The sequence below is a fragment of the Neoarius graeffei genome, chromosome 4 (assembly GCF_027579695.1).
Source record: "Neoarius graeffei isolate fNeoGra1 chromosome 4, fNeoGra1.pri, whole genome shotgun sequence".
NCBI lineage: Eukaryota > Metazoa > Chordata > Actinopteri > Siluriformes > Ariidae > Neoarius > Neoarius graeffei.
The window spans coordinates 35579035-35602425 of record NC_083572.1 but is presented as its reverse complement, the minus strand read 5'-3'; the positions used below and the strand labels follow the sequence as shown (position 1 = coordinate 35602425).

Below are 23391 nucleotides of genomic sequence, written 5' to 3'. Positions count from 1 at the left end.
TGCAGATTTTTGTTTTAATTGCATTTTGGAAAATATCCCAACTTTTCTGGAACTGGGGTTTGTAGTTAACTTATTATGAGAAAAAAATTCTGCTTTTTGTTTCCCTTTCAAAAAATCAGGGCTTTTGGTTACCTTTCAGAAATGGTAGCATTGATGCTCAAGACTAGAAAAGTAACTTATTACATATACAAAAATAATTGTAGCACAAATAATTTGGGAATAGTTTTCCTGGGGTGCTATAAGAATTTCTCACCATCCAGCACCATCTGCAGAAATTCAGCTTTCAAGCTTGTTCATGAATTTGCCACACAGAAAGACTTAATTTTAGTGTTAATGCTAGTATTATTATATATTATTAAGGCAGAAAAGATTTTCTCCTAGACATAATTCAATGTTTGACCTGTTCCTTCTTCTTGAGGTCTCTTGCTTTGTATATTGCAGAAAGTTTGTGTTGATCGCAACATTGCATCTAACTCCCATCTAATGATACATATCTGTTTTTTTTTTTCCAGGTTTGCCAACAGATTGTGGAAGCTCAGGAGAAGCTCCGTGCATGCTTGAGCATTTGTGCGAACTGCACGATGGTCTAGTTGTTGAGGCGAAAGGAATAAAAGAGCACTACTTTAAACCTTACATCAGACGTCTATTTGAGAAAAAAGTGAGTGGAAACTTTAATGCATTGTTAAGTCAGAAAGTCTACAACATTTTGGTTATGATAAATCATGTTTTCATTAGATTCTTAAAGGAGACAAGGACACGCTTACTGGGTTACTGGACACTCCAAACTTCCAAGATAATAAGTAAGATTTTTTTTCCCCCTCTCCCTTTATAAAAGATAACACTTTACAATATGGGCATGTTAATTCTCATTACTCAGTTTTCCCATAGGATTTTGTGAGACGAGAGTGGGTGGATCTCACTCGGACTCTCTAGGGTTGTCTGGGGGCATGCTCGCCTGGAAGAAAAATTAGTATATTTTAAAGATCAATGTATCAGTCTGGTGCACGTTCTAAAATTAAGAGTTTCGAGACCTGTAGCACAAACACCATGTATATTTAATGTTACTCATGCAAAATTGTGTATGTGCTAAAATATTTAACAGAATAAGAAAACTTTGCAGTCTAATGTAGAAATATCACTATTTTATTAAATGTGAAAATAGTAATGGAATAAATGCGTTTACTTTTGGAAACGGTGCAAACTGCGTTTATTTTTGGGTTTTGTTTGACTTTAAATCAAACGGTGTTGCGTCTTCAAACTGCTTTGTGTCTGATGCAACCAGGTGACTGTCCTGTGTGTGCATGCGTTCAGTGGGGGAGGGGGGCTGATAGGGAGTGACCGATGCTTTGCTGAAGTCATGGTGCAAAACACTATGACAAGTGTAAAGATGTATTTGGTTCATTATGAAACTGTGGCAGGACAGATTAGACTATAGCAGCTGCCACAGTTTATGTAATTAATGGGAAACACTGTTACTTCATATGTATGTATGTTAAGCCTGGCGCACACGTGTGACTTCTCGTTGCAAGCGTATTGCGATTTTTGGACGCTAGTTTCCCTTCTCGGGTAGCTGCGTGTGCGCGCTATCTGCGACCAGTGGGTGATTTGGGGAGGGGGACGCAAGTCATATGGAAATCATGTGACTACTTTGTGGGCGGGGATTGGCTTAGCCTTTGGAGGCGATCACTTCGTTATCGCAAAGACATGCACATACGGCAATATCTTTGCAGCAAGTCAGCGACGGGTGATTTTTATTTTCTATTTATTTTTTTTGTCGCAGAATATCAAGCATGTTTGATACCTGTGATCTGTTGCAAGCCACAAAAAAATCGCCGTTAGAAATATCTTTACATGAAGCAATTTTTCGCTTGCATCAAAAAGTTGCACGACCAAGCGAGGGAAAATCACCTGTGTGCGCCGGGCTTTAAGCATGACTTAGTAATCATGTACTTTGTCTAATAATCAGTAAAAATGATGGCATGTTCATGTTAAGCAATTTTTATGCGACAATTGGAGCACTAAAAACTAAGAGTTGCTTCGCAAATAATTTGTAATGGTTATTTAGAAATTATGTTCAAGTTAAATGTAACTGTTATCACATACCTTATAAAATGTAACGGTGAGTAGTTACATATGTAGGTGGTTCTGTGAACCCCATATGATCATGAGGGGTGATGTGAAACACCTGGATGCTTCCTGCTGTGCATGCATGTCGAGACCGTCCAACAAAGTGACGTATGACACAATATTTGCAGTAAAGACCTCCTGTCTTTCAATTCCATTCTATTTATGTAGCGCTTGTAACAAAGATTGTCTCAAAGCAGTTTTACAGATATCTGGATGTAGATTTACATTTAGATCCCAAATGAGCAACCCATGAGCAAGTAAGAGACAACCTGAGGAAACCTTGAGGAAGAACCAGCCTCAAAAGGTTCATTCATAAGTCTTCCTCAACAGCTACACAATACAGTCCATTAGTATTTGGACAGTGAGACAATTGTCATGATTTTTGTCTCTCTACACCACCCCTATGGATTTGAAATGAAACAATCAAGATTTTTCGGCTCGAGCTTGAAGTGTAGACTTTCAGCTTTAATTCAAGGTGTTTAACAAGCATATTGCACTAACAGTTGAGGAATTGCAGCCATTTTTGCATAGCCCTTGTATTTTCACAGGCTCAAAAGTAATTGGACACGCTAACATATAACGATTATTTTTAATATTTGGATTGTAGTCAATGGTTGCCTGAAGTCTGGAACTCATGGACATTGCCAAATGCTGAGTTTCATCCCTTGAATCTTTGCTAGGCTTTTACTGCAACCGCCTTCAGCTGCTACTTGTTTGTGGGTCTGTTGGTTTTGTCTTCAGTAAGTGAAAAGCATGCTCAATTTGATTAAGGTCAGGTGACTGACTCTGCCATTTAAGAACATTCCATTTCTTTGCTTTAAGAAGCTCCTGGGGTGCTTTTGTGGTATGTTTTGGGTCATTATCCAGCTGTGCCATGAAGCATTGTCCTGTCTGTTTTGTAGCATTTGACTGAATCTGAGCAGAAAGTATCACTGTATACACTTCAGAATTCATCTTGCTAATTCTGTCAGCGGTTATGTCATCAATAACCTCTTGTGACCCACTTCCACTGGCAGCCCTATGTGCTACATAGTACAGTGAGGTGGATGGTAAAAGAGGCAACAGGGCTCAACATTAACCACTGCCCGATTGCCTGGGGCAAGTGAAACACGCGTTTAGGTGAGTGGGATGTCCCTGACATGCCCGACCAGGCAAGTTGGAATGAGCATATTTTACCAACTAGCACCACAAAAATTAGACTTCTTGATCTTTTATTTCAGTTCCTAAAAGCGTCCCTCGCTACGTATCCACCATTATGTCTTGGCTGTTTTCTTCGTCTCGGTTTCATTTACTGCTTTGCAAGTTATTTTATACACCCCCGCTGTTGTAGTATGGTACGCGTAATGTTTATAGACCCCTTGTCCATGACGTCACGCATCACGTGATAATTACAGCTGGGGTCAGACAGACACCGTTTTTCATGTAAGCAAGGCTTAATCTGTCTTCAGTATGGTTAATTTTTATGCCGTTTTTGCTTGTTCAAACAGAGAAATAGATAAAAGGCATTACTGTCTCCCCACTATCAAGAAAAATGTTAACAAATAGAAGCAAATGCTTCAAGAACAACGAGGAAATGAGTGGTTAAAGAATACGACGAGAAGAGCTCAGCCTGAAAACTCCAGAGCAATTCACGATTGTATTTAAAATGTATTTTACAAAAACAGAAAGTCGGATGTGAGGATGGAAGAGTTTGCTTAAGAATCTTGTTTTATTTATTTTTTTCTGCTTGCATTCAAGTCAGCTCCTTCATGAAAGTGTTTGATTTTCTTAAAGGTGAAGCCTCTTCCATATTCGACACAGAAAACCCACATTGGTTTCAAACAACTCGGGCATAAAAAACTCAACAAGGAGTGACCTGTGCGATAAATCCTGAAAGAACAGATTAAGAGCAGAGAGAGCTGGAGCTTTGTTTCTGTTATCAGAGGAACACAGTCCTGTGCAAAATATTTATAGTTTTTTTTTTTTTAATTTTGTTATCATCCACTTCTAGGTTTATTAAAAAAAAAAAAAAAACATGCTTTGTCCAGACAGACTGGCTGCGCTGATTTAGTTACAGATTGCCAGGTCTGTATAAAACACCCACAACCTACACACTAAACAGTTTTAAACTCAAACATTATCCTGTCTGTCATGACGCAGTGCGGGTGGTTTTTTTTTTTTTTTTTTTTTTTTAACCTAGAAGTGGATGCTATCACAAAAAATCGAGATATAAATATTCTCAAACACAGTACTGTTCAAAAGTCTTGGCACCATATAGTTATCTTCATGCAAACTTTGTTATAGATTTCTATTTTATCGAGTAATGAACCTACAGTCCGAGAGAGTTCTACACAAACACACTGAACTTAACAACAGCTGCATGCATGTGAAATGGAAATAAATCAACTAAGGCAGGAAAAACTATTTTGGATAAAATAGTTATTGTCCATTACAAGTAAAAAGTAACCAGTAACCAAACTTAATAATAAACTTAATCAATAACCAAACTTCAACTCAATGTGTGATCTTCATTTTATGTTGCAATTCACAACTATTCTATGGTTTTCCTAAAAAAAATGTAGTACTCGCAAAACGGGGGACAGGTGATAATATTGGGGGGAGTGGAAATTTACCCTCACTTGCCCCCCCAGGGCAAGTGGGTTTAAAAGTTAATGTTGAGCCCTGGGCAAATCCCCAAGGATCACTGTTGGTGAATTACAAGAAAAAGTAAAATCTTAGGGTTTCCAAGTCTCCAAAACCACCCTCAGATACCACTTCAGTGCCAATAGATTATTTGGAAGGTATACCAGAAAAAAAGCCTTTTTCTGTCAGGTAACCAGAAATGTAAGCACCTGAAGTTTGTGAAATGCTCCTACAACTGTCTGGAACTGTGTTCTATGGTCTGATGTCACAAAAATGGAGCTTTTTGACAATAAGCACAGCGGCACGGTGGTGTAGTGGTTAGCGCTGTCGCCTCACAGCAAGAAGGTCCAGGTTCGAGCCCCGTGGCCGGCGAGGGCCTTTCTGTGCGGAGTTTGCATGTTCTCCCCGTGTCCGTGTGGGTTTCCTCCGGGTGCTCCGGTTTCCCCCACAGTCCAAAGACATGCAGGTTAGGTTAACTGGTGACTCTAAATTGACCGTAGGTGTGAATGTGAGTGTGGATGGTTGTCTGTGTCTGTGTCAGCCCTGTGATGACCTGGCGACTTGTCCAGGGTGTACCCCGCCTTTCGCCCGTAGTCAGCTGCGATAGGCTCCAGCTTGCCTGCGACCCTGTAGAACAGGATAAAGCGGCTAGAGATAATGAGATGAGACAATAAGCACTGAAGGTGGGTTTGGCGTAAAAAGGAGGATGGCTATAATGAAAAGAACCCTATTCCCCCCCCCCCCCCCCCCCCCCCCCCCCCCAAAAAAAAATGCCCCGGTAAACTTGTGAAGGTACATGGCATCATGGACTCATGAAATACCAGGACATTTTAAATCTAAATCTGCCTGACTCTGCTAGGAAACTAAAACTCTGTCATCACTGGATTTTCCAGCAGGACAATGACCCGAAATGCATGTCCAAATTAACACAAGAATTATTAGCTGACAAAAGAATCAAGCTTCTGCCATGGCCATGACCTAAACCTGTGGGGTGAGCTGAAAAGGAGAGTGCACAAGAGTGGGCCTAGGACCCTGGATGATTTGGAGAGATTCTTTCAAGAGGAATGGTCCCAGATGCCCTGCTTTGTATTCTCCAACTTTATAAAATGTTGTAAGAGAAGACTCTGTGCTGTTTTACTGGCAGAGGGAGGTTGTAGAGAGTATTAAATGCAGGGGTGTTAATAATAGTGGCACATGTTTAATTGAAAATTATTTTTTGACAGATTTGTTTTTCTATGAAATAAATTTATTTCAATTAAAGGTTGGGTTTTTTCCCCCAGTGGGAGATGAAGCTGCTACTTCAAAACATGAATTTTTTTTTTTTTTTGTAATCCTTTGTACTGATTTTTACAAGGGCTGTCAATAATCGTGGAGGGCACTGTAAGTTCCTGCCTACAGCAGCTTACTTCCCTGGTTAAGGAAAATTATTAATAATTGCGCACTCCAGTGTCACCCAGATGAGCATGGGTTCCCTTTTGAGTCTGGTTCTTCAAGTTTTGTTTTGTTTTTTCTCCCCTTCATACTGTATAGTCTGAGTATTTCTTTGCCATTGTCTCCTCTGGCTTGTTCATTAGGGATAAGTTTATAAACTGAAAATTTAATATCAGGAATTTGCATATTTCTGTAAAGCTACTTTGTGACAATGTCTATTGTTAAAAGCGTTATACAAATAAATTGTGGCTGAAGACAGAATCTGCATTGTTTGATATCCCCCTCCACAGCCTCTCGGAACAGCACTCAGTCTGTGGTTTCAAAGCCGTCCTTGAGCATGCTAATGGCAGAGATGCCAATCACTACGATTCGTGCGTAGTCACTACGTTTTTGACAGTAGCACTACGAGGCTACGACCATCTATTCAGTTTTTATGGGATTCATACGATTTTAGCATGGATGCGGTTCGAAACGCGTGAATCTATAAGGGTTCACGATATTTTGCCAGTGTTCGGTACATTTGAGGCCAATTATTGCTTGATAATTCAATATTTTGACTGTATTTATGGTCAAAGTTTGCTTCGATGGGTGCCACCATCTTTGTTGACAAGCGTTCTGCGCATGCGCGAATTAATTATCGATGCCGCGATGGAATGTCGAGCAGCCCATGTCGCTAGGTATTGAGGGGCTGTCGGGGTGTTTTAACCTCACAAACATGCTACTAAAGAAACTGTTGGAACTGAAACAGTCATCTTCTGAAGTAAATAAATCAGAACTGAATAAGTAATCTGACTTGATATTGATGAGATTAAAAGTGAAGAAGTTGATAAAAATTAAAAGTAATCAAAGTGACTTGACATTAATCATGGGAATAAAAAGGAAATAGACATGTTCCAGTACAACTATTTGAGTATTGCTAATTGAGTGTTCCAGCATATTCTCTATAAACATTGATGGCATGTAATCTGCATTTGTTTAGTAAACTATTTGAGTATTTGCTAATTGAGTGTTCCAGTATGTTATCTATAAATATTGATGGTATGTAATCTGCATTTGTGTAGTAAAGTTAAGAAAATAATATTCACTGTTTGAAAGTTGATTGTATACAAATTACCAGAAAAGTCTTTACTTTGTGTGAATGTGGTGAGTTATGAGTATCACTCATGAGAAAAGCATGAATGATTGTGGTTTGGTTTTATTTTTCAGATAATTGAAAAAAAAAATCAACAATTTTCTCCCCCAAAAACCAACATGTCCCAGTTCATTTTAGTCACCTGTATTCACTCAGAATGGCCCTAAAAAAGCACCAATTCCAAAATTTTCTCCCAGCTGGATTGGACTCGCTACGCGCCCTGCGGGCGCTCCGCTCGTATGCATGTGTCACTACACATTGATTTCACAAAAGGTTGGCATCTCTGTAATGGGATCCTCATTCCAGTGACTGATTGTTTTGCAAACTGGAGCCTCCTGTTTTAGCTGTTTGTACTTTGGTAGGAGAATGGTAGGCATATCAGGTGAAAATTTAAAATTTAATCGAAATTGCTTGAAACTGGTCTCATTGAATTCAGAATTTGAATGCAGAACAACATGCTTGTTACCAAATTAAAATATGTTGATCCGTTCTTGAGATATTACAAATCAAAGATTGAAAAATGGCTTACATTTTAGAAACCTGACATGTAATAGGATAACATGGTCCAAAATGGGCCGAATTAACGAATGAGATCAAATGTTTTTTTCTTAATAACTTTATTTTTCAAGATATTTACATAGAAATTGGTAGCTCAACTCGAGTAAGTGTAAATATTTCTTCTATTTCTTATGAGCATATCGATTGATATGTGTGCGGTGTAGTGCATAATCTTTGTGTGCTTCTTGAGTAAGTAAAACATGCACCGGCACTTATTTGCTCTTCTTCGTTTTTTTTCTAGCACTCTAATGATTTTGGCATGATCTGATGTCAATTTCAACAAATCTAAGCAGTATTTTCAGTCATATGACTTTTTTTTTTTTTTTTTTTACTCAGCACAATTTCAGCTACAATAATATCTATGTAGTATGTATATCATGATGGTACTTAAAAACCCCAGATAAATAAAGCTGTTGTAAAAAGCAGTTTTAGAACTGTTGGAATGTGTGAAAAAACATTACCTTACTCATTGTGACGAACAGTTTTGATCACTTGACCTAATGGGATTAAGAGTTGGCAGTGGGAGGGGGACGCTTCTCATTGAATGGAATGGAATTTTTTACTCTTCTCTTTGAATACCCTTCCCACTGCCAACCCTTTATCCCAAAACAATAGAACACAATTTTTTTTGATGGCTAATTAATTGTCCAAATCAATGGAGCAGATTTACGTTTTTTGCTTGATACATTCCGAAGACCAAACAGAATCGCCTCGAGTGACCAAAATGGTTTGTCACAATTGGTAAGGTAATGTTTTTTCACACATTCTAATACAGTTCTAAAATTGCTGTTTACAAGCTCATTTTTTTTAAAGTACAATCATGTCATACATACTACATAGATGTTATTGTAGCTGAAATTGTGCTGAATACAAAAGTCATATGACTTTGAAATTACTGCTTAGATTTGTTGAAATTGACAACATTAGAGCATGCCAAAATCATAAGAGTGCCAGAAAATACCCTCAGACCCCAGAGGGTTAATTGATGAGACATTGTCTGTGATTAACAGGGGAAATCACAGGAGGGAGGAATTAATATCCAAGTCCTGTCAAAAGGGGAAAAGGTGAATAAAATCCAGATGATGAAAAGAGTGCTTGAAAACAAAGTAGTCCAGTATCGTTATTAATTACAGCGCAAATCACCACACAGAGTCGTGGTTTTCTTACAGGGGAGGCTGATGGTGGCACTGAGCAGATGAAGCTGGCTGTGCGGTTAGATCAAACAGAGCTCAAAACCAGATTAACATGCTGTTTGAAGAAGTCAAACAACCTGGGCAAAGTGTTTGTGCAGTAGGTCTGAGGTTAAAAAAATCCTCAAGGAACAGGTAAAACAAACAAATAAGCAGAGAAAAGTGGCAGCCGTAACACACTAGTGTACTCCCACATCCGGTCTCTGGGTTTGTACTTTGTGTGCTTGAGGTGGGATGTAAAGACAGGTTAGAATTGACTGAGGTGAACTCCTTGGAGGTAGAAGAGGTAAAAATTTTGGTCAAAAACCTTGGTCAAAATTTTGGGCTTGGACAACAGTAATTTGTTACAACAGTGTCAATGTCCCAGTGAATGTTGACCAAGAAACAAATTCCTCCACCTCTGTGTTGTTCCCCCAAATCTGATGTCCTGGTGAAGAACTTTTAAATCCCAGTGGTGTAAAAGCCAGGAACTGTCAACTACCGCCTGTTGATTTGTTTCATCTGGCCCACTTGAGCTTGCTAAAGAAAGAAAGACTGTTTTCTATATTGTAGAACAATACTGAAGACATCCAAACTATGGAAATAACATGTATAGAATTATGTGGTAAACAGAGTGTTCAAAAAAACCAATGTTTCATATGTTAGATTCTTCAAAGTAGCCACCGTTTACGTTGACAGCTTTGCACACTATTGGACTATTATACTTGTATCTTAACAAATTTCATGAGGTAGTCACCCGAAATGCTTTTCATTTGACAGGTGTGCTTTGTCAAAAATTAATTTGTGGAATTTCTTGCCTTTTTAATGCATTTGAGATCATCAAATGGTAAATAAATAATAAAAATACAGAAAATGGCCCTATTCAACAACTATAGTAATTCATATTACTGTATGTCAAGAACCACTCAACTAAGTAAAGAGAAATGATGGTTCATCATTACTTTAAGTCATTAAATATCTTTTAATTCATAAAAATAAATGAATGAATGAACCCTTTATTTTCACTGTTGCCAGTGAAATTGACCATCAACCTGTCCTTACAGAGGGGGAACGGGACAGGAAGACAGGGATAAAAGAAAAGGAAACACAATAATAACATGAGGAGAGATGAGGAAAAAAGAACCCCCCCCCCACTATGCTTCTGTCAGGAGTACAGTGTGGGAACATTTAAAAACCTCTGCACATAAGCACACAATAACACAAGTACACTTTAAAACACGGGACTTGAGGGGGGGGAAGGAGGGGGCAATTAGGAGTGGGGGGGAGGGGAGGAGGTAGAGGTAACCCAGCGCAAGCAGGCAGCCGTCCGCTCCTGCAGCCATGAAGGTGCTGGTCACGCGCCCGCTTGTCACACTGGGGGTGGAAATGGCGACTGCGGAAAGTTGAAGAAGGAATGCGAGGAATGCAAGAGTGTCTCCCAGCAGTGACCTTCAGGGGGAAATGTTGTCTCAGCAATGGCCGTAACCGAGGCCGGTGCTGTCTCAGGGAGCCGAATGTCGATAAGAGATAAATTGTTTGGTCTTTCCAGACGCAGTCTTTGCACGTCCACACCGCTTGTCCATTTCGTCCATTCTGTTCAAATTGGTCTCCGAAAACTTATTCCTTGCAAAGCCGAAAGCTTCTCCAAGATGACAACCATATTGTGGTTCAAGTTCTGAATATCCACAGTCTGAGTGCCGACAGCTTTGTCCACCGCTTAAATTATATCGGGCAGCTTTGTGGGGCTTTGAACAGCTGTCACCTTTGTCTGATTTCCTCGATATACCAGGGCAATGCCTAATCCAATCAGCAAAAGTCCTGTAATCATGGTTCCGAATAGGTAGATATCTTCAATGTCCTCCACAGAAAGAATCGCCAGGCACACGACTCGCCACCACTCCCACGCATCCATCGCGTAACCAGCTGCAAACGTTCTGGCAGGACAGGTGGGTTTCCCCGAACCCAGGCTTCTCGTCGAGAAAACTGTGTCAATTTCGTTAGGAGACCAATTTATCAAGTCCATGCTTTTTTTAGTTTAGAAAGTAATGCGGGGATAGTCTCTTCAAAAAGTACAGCAGACAAGACAAAGACGCACAAGCAGGGAAAAAAAAGGAGGGAGAGCGGAGAGAATGCGACCGCCTTCCGTGGAAGCACGGAGAGAAAAGGCCGTGCTGTATGTGGTACACTATTTCTCCACTAAAGCACCATTTAACTGTGGATGATAATTGATTACTTAATTAAGGAATGCTTAAAAATACACTGCCTGGCCAAAATAAGCTGCCATTTGGATTTAAATAAGCAAATACTTAAGAGCCTTTGATTGGATAATTATTGCCGTGATTTTAATATGTTTTAGTTGGCAACACTTCTTTTAACCGTAACTGATGCAGTGTGTCACTTCTTATTTTTTTAAACAGCCATGTCGGAAGATGTATCCCATGCTCATGGAAAAGATGATGTGCTTCAGAAGGTTCAATTTATTGACCTGCATCAAGCAAAGAAAATAGCTAAGGAGATTGATGAAATTACTGGAATTGGGTTAAGAACTGTCCAACGCATTAAAACTTGCAAGGATGGTGGTGAACCGTCAACTTCGCGAAAGAAATATGGTCCTAAAAACATCTTGACTGACCATGAACAAATCACTTAAACACTTGAAGTTGAATCATAAAAAATCAACAGAGAAACTCCTGGCTCTGTTTACTAGTGAAAGTAAGAGCAGTTCTACACACGTAGTGTGACAAGAACTTGCAGGATTGAAATTAAAGAACTGTATGGTCATAAGAAAATCACTTGATAGTGAGGCTAATCAGAAGACAAGGCTTCAGTTTGCTAGGGGACATAGAGATTGGTCTCTGGAGCAATGGAAAAAGGTCATATGGTCCAAGTCCAGATTTACCCTATTCCAGAGCGATGGTTGTGTCAGAAGAAGAAGGGAAGAGCATGAAGGGATGCACCCATCCTGCATAGTGGCCACTACACAAGCCTCTGGGAGGTAGTGTTATGATCTGGGGTTGCTTCAGTTGAGCAGATCTCGGCTCAGCAACGTTATTTGGCAGTAAAATGAAGTCAGCTGACGACCTGAATTTACTGAATGACGAGGTTTTCCCATCAATGGATTTTTTTTTCCTTTCCTGATGACATTGGCATAAAATTAGGGCTCAGATTGTGAAAGAGTGGTTCAGAAAGCATAAGGAGTCATTTTGACTGATGAATTGGCCACCACATAATCCAGACCTTAACCCCATTGAAAGTCTTCAGGATGTGAAGACTTCACGGACTGGCTCGACTCTTCCGTTGTCGAGACAAGATCTCGGTGAAAAATTAAAGCAACTCTGGATGGAAATAACTGTTGTGATGTTGCATAAGGCTGTTGAGGGGGGAAAAAAATGCCATGGCGAATGCTCGCCATAATCAAACTTAAAGGCGATCCAACAAAATATTAGTGTGCGCAAAGGTTTTTTTTGTTTGTTTGTTTGTTTTTCTTTCTCTTTGGTCTGGACAGTGTACATAATTTTACAACAGTGTCATTACCATTTGTAGTTATTGTAATATTTGCGTAAACCTTTACCTAGTACAGTATGAAATATTAATATATAAACATAATGAATAATGTGAACATGTATTCATGTGTGACTGTCTAGCAAAGCCATAAATCGTGAATATGAAGAATATGTCCTGACGGTGGGTGATTTTGATGAGCGAGTGTTTTTGGGCGCTGATGCAAACGAAGAGATTGGCACACCACACAAAATTACCCCAAAGCCACCATCCAGTCAATTGTCAGCCCGAATGCAGGTGGAGAACAACCTTCAGCAGCACTTTGAGAAGGTATGAAATGCACACAAAACACTGTCAAACCATAACCTAAAACTCTTTGCCTGTGGAAAAGACTTGATCAGATAATTATCTGGTGTCACATAGGCTTGTGAGATACTGATTTTTCCCTGCTCTTGATTTTCCATTTTAAAATATGATAAACCGTCCAGAACCACTAGCTTGGGGCGGGGCGTGGGGGCAGGAAAAACTAGCACTGTTTTAGTTTTTCACTGTTTCAGGATTCAGGAAAGTAGGGGAGGGCATATTATCAGCTGTGAAGTCAGGATCTGTGATCAAGAAAACTCAGCTGGATGATGAATTAAGTGATTCTGCACAAATTTCTAAGCTAGTAGTTAAAAAAAAAATCATGTACTTTGATAAAATCCTTTAGCAAATCTGTTGTCTAATATGCAGCAACACCTGTACTAGTGCACTTGGGTTAAATTGTTGAAGGTTGGCAGGTCTGAAATGATAATCAGCATAAATACCAGTGCATATAGTGGCAGTGTAATATAAAATGGTTACCGTAAATCCTCTAATATAGGCCGGGGCCTTTATTTCACTCAAGTGCATCTTGGTCCAGGCCATTATTGGAAGGAGGCCAGAATTAGAGGCAGGCCTCTATTTCTATTTGAGCAAAACAGACTACGAGTGGAATGAATAAAAACGAGATTTTGTGTCTATTTGAACCTATAAAATAGGTTCATTTATTAGCCTTCCATGAACACAGGCTGATATTTGAACAACATATGTGAACTACCGTAAATCCTCTAATATAGGCCGGGGACACACGACAATAAACAATAAACTCTTTATAGCCTCGATTAGAATCTAGTGAACTTGCTCAGCACTACCGCACGCACGACTCTGACACACACTGTAGCGCAACGTGGGGTACATAGACTCGTTGAAAAACTCCTCGGGTATTTTTCTGAGTGTACCAAAAATCAGAGTAGAAGGAGCCACCCACCCTCTGTCTGGTTTGAAGCGGTTCTGTAGGACATTGAGCTTTACAGAGTCCGGTGCACATTTTAAGGCATCTGGTTGAAGTTTACCTCTGTCTGATAAATCTGATGTCAGTGATAGCGGGCTGACTCGTGGCTCATTAGTAAAGCTATCTGATGGCTCATTTGTCAGCAAGGTGGAGCAACCATCTACTTCTGATCGTAAGGGACATGGGGAGATGTAGGTGTTCTTATATGAAATTCACTGGATGTATGGCTAGTTTCAAACTCCGAGGTAGATGAAGGCAATTCCCTCAAAGGAACTGAGCTAGCATCCAGCTGCAGCGTACTGCTGCTAGGTTGCGGAGGAGTGGAAGCTGCCGGTGCCGTGTTACTAGCTGATACTGGAGAGGACTGGCAAGCAGATGACACCCCTGGATCACTGCTTTTGGACTTTTTCGTAAAAGTCTGAAACAAGCTCGTTTGTTTCAGGGTTCGTTTACTCATTTTTGACTCGCTTCTCAATAAATTCTCGCACAAGCTCTGACTACTGACGATTGTCTGTCTCCGTTTCTCAAAACTGGAGAGAATCTCAGTGGTGCAAGAAAAGTATATCTGCATTGACCAATGAGCTTTCTTGGTCACGCACACCCCGCCCACTCCTGAAGCACACAAATGCGCCGGCACACACACGTGTCTCTCTCTCTCTCTCTCTCTCTCTCTCTCTCTCAAATTATGTTGCATTGCCAAAGCATTCAGGTAACAATTATAATAAAAAAAAAATATCTCTCTCCCCAAGGTACGCCTAGTGCGTACGGCCATACGCCTGGCGGCGCCACTGATCACAATTGTCTTTCAGATCGGAACGATTGTGTAAGGCCACTATGATCTCAGAAACATCGTTGGTTATAGCCCCGGCCTGTATTAGAGTCCGGCCATTATTTACCTCCTCCGACAGCGAGACCGGCCAATATTAGAGTCCCGGCCAGTAATGGAATACAGGCCAGTATTAGAGGATTTACTGTATATTGCAAAAGCCTAGTGTCACATAACTTGGTTGAACTAATCAGTTTATCAAAGCCTTGATGAGCAGAATTACATGAAATAGAGCTACAATGATTTCAATGTTTTTGACTTTGTTTATTTTTGTTTTAGAAAACACCAAAAACCTTTTTTGTATGCAATTATCCAGTCCAATAATTTTGTTAGAGGAATTTCTTTTAGTGCTATTTAAGAACTTCTCAAATTTTAATGTACAGTATTGTTGATTTAAGGAACGTCCAGTGCAATCTTTCTGCATTGTTTTTACAAAATGCATGTGTTGGGCATTGTAATCAAGCCAAAAGGTGAACTGTATGCAGGGTACGTTGACGGCTGTGTCATTTTCTCTGCACAGACGCGTTCGCTGGCCCCTTCCACTCCACTTACAGGGCGTAGGTACTTGAAGGACAAGGAGGTGCTGATTACACCCGTTTCTTCAGCTACTCAAAGTGTGAGTCGCCTGCAGAGCATGGTGTCTGGCCTCTGCAATGTCCCTACCAATGACCTGCTGCAGATCTTCAAGTAAGTGGCATTACATAAGAGCTTTGTAAACAGTGGCTCATTATAGTAGATTTAGCACTGGTTCCAATGTGGGAATTTGCTACTTCTGTTGTTCTGTCATCTATGAAGTTATCTGATAACAGGCCAATGATATGATGTGCTAAATTTTTGGTGTCCATATGGTTTAGTGTAATTTAAAAGGGTTAAACAAACTTGCACATTTTGCATCAGTTCTTTTTCTGAGGGCCTAGTAAAAAAAAATTTCTGGTTTTCATAAATTTTGAGGGAATATTTGGGTGGCAAAAATGTCAATGTGTTGTAACCATAAAAACTTTGTACCAAATAATTAAACTTATTTTAAAAAGGTGAAATTCTCAATAAAACACCAAGTAGTTTGGCATAAGCTTACATAAGAACTACTTAGTAGTGAATAAAAGTAATGGTTTTCGCACATTAAAAAAAAAAGAAATAAAAACAACACTATAAGTAAAAAATGGAACACCATTGTTCTGAATATTAGAATTACTTTGGGGAATCAAGTCAGTCAAGTCAACTTCATGAAGTGCCAAGGTAGTATAACCACCATTAAAGAAGCCATTTTGTTAATATTGTTCAAGGAGACTATGTGACATGAAATTACATCACAGAGAGGGACCCCCTGATGACTCCAACTGCTGCATGGCGATGTTAGTAATGCTCTTTAAACTATGAGATAATTTGACATTTTTAGGGTATAGTAAGGTATGTTTACCAAAGTAGTTCTTATGTAAGCTTATGCCAAACTATCAAAAGATATGGCCCCAGGAAAACATTGATCATCATAATTTAAAAAAATTAGTATTTGTTTTAACATAATTAAAAATTATTTGAAATCTTCACACCGAGGTCTTGTCCTTACATAGATGTCTGTGATAATGCCTGTCAAATTTAATTTTAAATTAAAATGTCAAATGATCTAACAAGTTATACCATTTGACTCCCACTACAAGCCAGTGGTAACATTTTACTTAACTCGGTATTCATAAAGCATTATTAACACACATTTATACATGTTTAAAAGTATTTATAAAGCATTATAGTGACTGAAGACTGTACAACTATTTATAAATGGCAGAGGTTGCAAAAGTACACACACTAAGTAGAAGTACAGATACTTGTAAGCATTCTCTTTGGATTTTGCAAGGAGGAACACGGAGATAACTGTGAAAGTTTAAAGGAACAGTCCACCGTATTTCCATAATGAAATATGCTCTTACCTGAATTGAGACGAGCTGCTCCGTACCTATCCGAGCTTTGCGCGACCTCCCAGTTAGTCAGACGCAGTCCGACGCGCTGTCACTCCTGTTAGCAATGTAGCTAGGCTCAGCATGGCCAACGGTATTTTTTGGGGCTGTAGTTAGATGTGACCAAACTCTTCCGCGTTTTTCCTGTTTACATAGGTTTATATGACCAGTGACATGAAACAAGTTCAGTTAAAAAAATTGAAACGTAGCGATTTTCTATGCTATGGAAAGTCCGCACTATAATGACAGGCGTACTAACACCTTCTGCGCGCTTCGGCAGCACATTGATAACGGAGCTCAGATATCAATGTGCTGCCGAAGCGCGCAGAAGGTGTTAGTACGCCTGTCATTATAGTGCGGACTTTCCATAGCATAGAAAATCGCTACGTTTCAATTTTTTTTAACTGAACTTGTTTCATGTCACTGGTCATATAAACCTATGTAAACAGGAAAAACGCGGAAGAGTTTGGTCACATCTAACTACAGCCCCAAAAAATACCGTTGGCCATGCTGAGCCTAGCTACATTGCTAACAGGAGTGACAGCGCGTCGGACTGCGTCTGACTAACTGGGAGGTCGCGCAAAGCTCGGATAGGTACGGAGCAGCTCGTCTCAATTCAGGTAAGAGCATATTTCATTATGGAAATACGGTGGACTGTTCCTTTAAGGCAGAGGTGTCCAAACTGATCCATAAAGGGCCGTGTGGCTGCAGGTTTTCATTCCAGCCATGCAGCAGCACACCTGATTTGGCTTATTCAATCAACTGACACACCCACCCTTTAATCAAGGGTGGGTGTGGCTGCAAGTATTTGACTGTGTGAAGACAGTTCAGTTGATTGAATGACCCAAGTCAGGTGTGCTGCTGCATGGCTGGAATGAAAACCTGCAGCCACACGGCCCTTTATGGATCAGTTTGGACACCCCTGCTTTAAGGTCTGCTTTGTTTCTTCACGTTCACTTTTCAGTGATTACTTAAGACACACAGAAACACCCTGCACGTCGGGGGAACTCGGCTTTCTCTCTCGTTACTGGCTATCTGAAAGACGCACAGAGACTCTTTAATAGACAGTCAGTAATTAGACACAGGTGTAACTTGTCACGTTACTTGCTAGTTCAACCTGACTACTTGCCGTTCGTAGCTGACGCTCAACCACACCGTCGCTGCTACATATCCCCACCTCCCGACTCAGACTGGGGAGCCGTCTGGCCTGCAGCTGACTCGGGGCGTGGGTATCAGGGGAATTGGCTCCGTCTCCGTGGGGCTGTGCTAGGAGAGGGGCAAGGAGAGGGAGGGGGAGAGAGAGAAGCTGCAGAAGCGCCTGCTCCCGGAAACGCCGTCAAGTAGTCCTCTGCCAGTCAAACCGCCTCCTCCAGCAATGCCATGCGGTAACACTGGATCCATGTTGAAGTCTCGCTTGGCATTTAGGTGATGAACTGCTCTAGTGTCACTCAGTCGATGATGGTCTTGATGTTGCACTCACCTACCAGCAGTCACCGTCGGCAGGCATCCCGGAGCTGTTGCGCGAACACAAATGGGCGACTGACTTTGCCGTATGACAGCAAGCGGAAGTGCTGGCGATGATCTGGGCTGCGGCCATTTGCATTTGCGCAACATCTCCGATGATTTGACTTTTTTTACTCAAGTAAAAGTACAAGTTCTGATGTAAAAGTAAAATGTAGCCCTTTAAAGGACCTTCCTACTGACTGTTTCTGTGCAAAGCTAACTGAACCTTACAAAATGTTAATATAATGTATTCAGGCTGTTGGCGTGTGCACATGCAAGGAGGCAAACCCATGATTTCTTAAATTAATTATTAAAAAATACCATCTATAAGGTGCTCCACTCGTAATATTTTAATTACCAAGTACTTTGTGACAAATAATCCACTTGCACGTGCAGTTGATAACAGCCCTTAGCTGCATATAATGGTAACTTATGCTTATCTTATTAGCTAGGGTCCTTACATGCTTGCTAATAACTTGTATGCTCTTCAGACTCTTCATATATACAGCTAAACTGTTTGGTTTTGAAATCAAACAATTTGGTACAGTTCAAATTTTAAAAGTTCAAAGAAAACCTGTTTGCCGAATTTGAACGCAGCTCATGTTTTGCTTCAGAGTGGCCAGATTGGGTTGGTGTAATCAGTGTTGTCTCTTCTGTGTTCTTGTCTCATCTATTTAGGTTGAAATTGGTCTTGCTGTTGAGAAGACGCACAATGATTCAGAATAAAAATAGAAAATTCCTTTCAATTGCATTAACACTAAAGTACCAAGTTCAGTTGCATTAACACTAAAGTACCAAGATAGATTTGAAAATGTAAGTAAGTAGAAAGTACAGATATGCGTGTTAAAATGTGTGGGGGGTGGCACGGTGGTACAGTGGTTAGCGCTGTCGCCTCACAGCAAGAAGGTCCGGGTTTGAGCCCCGTGGCTGATGAGGGCCTTTCTGTGCGGAGTTTGCATGTTCTCCCCGTGTCCGCGTGGGTTTCCTCCAGGTGCTCCGGTTTCCCCCACAGTCCAAATACATGCAGGTTAGGTTAACTGGTGACTCTAAATTGACCGTAGGTGTGAATGTGAGTGTGAATGGTTGTCTGTGTCTATGTGTCAGCCCTGTGATGACCTGGCGACTTGTCCAGGGTGTACCCCGCCTCTCGCCCGTAGTCAGCTGGGATAGGCTCCAGCTTGCCTACGACCCTGTAGAACAGGATAAAGTGGCTAGAGATAATGAGATGACATGAGAAAATGTAGGGGGTAAAAGTAAAAATTTGCCAGAAAAATACTCAAGTAAAAGTACAGACATCAAGTGATGAACTGTTTCAGGTATTATTTTTGTCCAATTATTCTTGCAAACAGGTCTTAGTGTGCAACAGTACGGGGGGTTGTTATCATATTTTGTGTTTCAAAATTCACCACACATTCTCTATTGGGGACAGAGGGGACAGGAATCCTCTTCTTCTGCAGCCATGCCTTTGTAATGTGTGAAGAATGTGGTCTTGCATTGTCTTGTTGAAATATCCCTGGAAAAGATGTTGTCTTGAAGGCAGCACAGGTTGTGCCAAAATCTGTGTCCTTTTTTTGAATGAATGCTGCCATTACAGAAGTGGAAGTTACCATTCCCAAGGGCATGGACACAACCCCATATCATGACGGAGCCTGGCTTTTGGACTTGTTGCTGGGAACAGTCTGGATGGTCCTTTTTCTTTTTGCTCTGCAGCACACTGCGTCCATTTTTTTCAAAAAGATCTGGAATGCTTATTTGTCTGACCACAATACACATTTTCACTGTGTGATGGTCCATCCCAGATGCCTCTGAGCCCAGAGAAGTCCACAGCACTTCTGGACACCGTCAACATCAGGCTTCCTTTTTGTACAGTAAAGTTTTAACTGGCTTTTTTGGACACTACTCTGTATTGTAGTACTTGATAAAGGTTTGCCAAAGTGTGAGCCCATGTGGTTATATCAATGATAGACGAATGATGGTTCTTGATGCAGTACCATCTGAGGGATCAACAATCATGGGTGTTAATCTTCAGCTTGCGCCCTTGCCCTGGACACACTGAAATTCCTCCAGATTCCTTGAATCATTTCATTATATTATGCAACGTAGAGGGTGAAATATCCAAATCCCTTTGTATCTTTTTTTGAGGAACATTCGTTTTTAAACGTCAATAATTTTCTCATGTATTTGTTAACAAACTGGTGATCCTTAGACCATCTTTGCTCCTCAAAGACTAGGCCTTTGCTGGATACTGATTTTGTACCAAATCATGATTACAATCACCTGTTGACATCACCCATTTCAAATCACATTATTATTTGGTTTACTGATTAGTAGCCCTAAACTGTGCCTGTCCCAACTTTCTTTTTGGAATGTTTTGCAGGCCTGAAATGTAGGAATGGGTGTATATTAAAAAAAGAAATGAAAGTGACCATACAAAACATGAAACATTGAGTTTATGTTCCCGGCAATGAAAAATGAGTCAAAGTTAATTTAGTAATCACTATTGCTACTACCACTAATTTTTTTTATTATTATTATTATGAAAATGATAGCTGGGACATTCCACCGAATGGGTGCCATTTGCTTGTTGTACCACTCCCAAATTAAACTTAATTTGTTATATCTTTTCAACACTCGGTGCGTTTACATGCACATAGAGAAAATCGAATTTCTGCCGTTGCTCGACTGAAATCGAAGTTCTAAATGCCATGGAAACACCTTAGCTAGGCTGAAATTGAACCGAACTTGATTTCTCGTAATCGAGCTGCACGACCTAGATTATGCGATTTTTAGCCGAGCTACTTAGTGCATGTAACCCTATCGAGCTACGTGGTCGAGCTACTTACTTCAGCACTGCCCCTTCCGGAAGTGACGAGTGACGAGACCACAAGCGGGAAACACGACAGCCTCGGTCGGCATGACACTTCACCTTAGCCGCCACTTTATTAGGAACACTTGTCTGGGCATGTACGCACCCATTTCCAATTAGTTGGTAAGTTATTAGCATGTTAGCAGGCTAACAGTTAATATGTTCACCATTACAGATCAACTTCAACTTAGTGGCCATTTTATTAGGAACACTTCTGTTTGTGCATACAAACACACTTCTTGTGAACACGGAACTGATAACTTTGTTTATACTTTTGAATAGCTCTTCTTCATGACGACAACCGGAAGTGTACCAACACGATGAGGCGTGTAGCGCCACCTGTGGCTCGGGTGCACAATGTACCTCACACAATAGCTCGATTTCCCTGTGTGCATGTAGGATTGGATTTCTCTGGCACCCCTGCTGGGACCCTTAGCTCGATTACCGACAGTAGCTCGATTTGGATGTGCATGTAAACGTACTGACTGATTATAATAACACGCATATTTAACTATTCAAAATGTGTATTGGTCAACCTCAGGCTACGTTACAAGGTTTGGAAGTCAAAGATGGCTGCATTTTTTTCAGTCCTGTTACCAAAACTCTGAAAGTAACAGGACTGAGTTTTTAGCCTAGGATTAGCTAATACATGGAATTAAGCCACATGGCATCATCACTAATAGCATGACCACACTTAGCACATTCTAGTGATTTACCAAAAATCTGTATTTTTAAAATAAACAAATCATCTAAGAAATAATTTAAGTAACAGGACAGTATGTTGACATTGATCTTATCAGTCAAAGTTAAAAAAAATCATCAAATATACAGAAAAGTAAATGAGAGAACTAACTTTTGGTCTTCCCATGGCCTTCAGAAGACACAACTGATGTAACTTCCTGTTGAGCATGTGATTTATGGAATGTTCAAAATTTGTCAGATGGGGTAATATGTTTGGGTGACAGGACTGAGTGAAAACCCAGGGACATGACTAAAATGTGTATTTTAACTAAGATATTGTGGATTTCTTATGAAAAAAATATATTTAAACCATGGGTAGGCTATGGAGTCACACAACAGTGCAAAAGAAATGCTGTTTCTGAAGGATTTTAATCATAATATTTCATAGTTAAGTATAAAGTTAGAGTGCGGGGACAGGTAACACATGCTATTGTTCAGTGTTTTAGGTAGTTTTTATTAATCCTTACAATTATATATCTTAAATCAGATCAATGTGCGTAATAAGGAAATGTATTTTAAAGTACATTTTTATGTGCATTTATACTTTATAATTTTCTAGGGACGGAAATGGCACCGATTCGGTGGAATGGTTCAGCTGAGAACTCGCAACACCTTGCTTGTCGACTGCACTTTTGATTAGACCTGATGGAACCTTCTGGATAGTTTTCTCCATCCATTAGAACCGTTTTCTGCATTGTTCCAACCACAGAGCAAGCTTTCTCCTCTTCACCAAAGAGGATTTTCCTTAATTCCTTGATGACATATAAATTCTATTTATTTGTTTCTTTGTTTGTTTATAATAATCATCACCATCATCACTTATTTATTTATTGATTTATTGATTGATTGATTGCATTTTTCATACCATCCCAACTTTTTCTGATTTGGGGTTGTATTTTTATGAAGGCGTGTATGGAGTCGTCCATGAGGAGCATTTCATGAATAAACCCCATTTAACATATGGTAGATGTCATTGATGCCCCCATCACTATGTCACCATGGGCGACTCCAGAGAAGTGGAGAGTCCAGCCCCTCTCGAGGAGCTGGGTTCCAGAGCCCAAGCTGTGCGTGGAGGTGAGCCCGACTATCTCTAGCCAGTACCTCTCAACCTCCCGCACAAGCTCAGGCTCTTTCCCCCCCAGCAAAGTGACATTCCATGTCCCAACAGCTAGCCGCTGTGTCCGGGGATCAGGTCGTCGAGGCCCCTCCCTTCGACTGCCACCCAATCCACACTGCACCAGCCCCCTACTGCTACCTCTGTGGGTGGTGAACCCACAGGAGGTTGGGCCCACGTCACCTCTTCGGGCTGAGCCCGGCCGGGCCCCATGGGCAAAGGCCCGGCCACCAAGCGCTCGCATGCGAGCCCCAACCCCGGGCTTGGCTCCAGGGTGGGGCCCCGGCTGCGCCATACCGGGCGACGTCACGGTCCTTGGTTGTTTCTCCATAAGGGTTTTGGTGAACTGCTCTTGGTCTGGCCTGTCACCTAGGACCTGTCTGCCTTGGGAAACCCTGACAGGGGCATAATGCCCCCGACAACATAGCTCCTAGGATCATTCAAGCACACAAACCCCTCCACCACAATAAGGTGGCAGTTCTAGGAGGGGTGTTTCCATAAGAATTGTTAGTTATTATATAACTTGTATATAATAACTTG

General features: G+C 40.7%; 1 protein-coding gene across 5 annotated transcripts in view; it reads left to right on the top strand.

The window, feature by feature from the left end:
• The window catches only part of rbl1 (retinoblastoma-like 1 (p107)), a 140706-nt gene that overhangs the window by 48128 nt on the left and 69187 nt on the right, over positions 1-23391 (top strand). For all 5 annotated transcript variants that reach the window (XR_009654522.1, XM_060919182.1, XM_060919180.1 and 2 more), the window contains 4 exons: positions 513-658; positions 736-800; positions 12684-12870; positions 15199-15365. Coding sequence is in view for 4 of the 5 variants with exons in the window: in XM_060919182.1 (XP_060775165.1) it covers positions 513-658; positions 736-800; positions 12684-12870; positions 15199-15365 (565 nt within the window). In the remaining variant the exon portion in view is untranslated. The remainder of the gene's footprint in view (positions 1-512; positions 659-735; positions 801-12683; positions 12871-15198; positions 15366-23391) is intronic.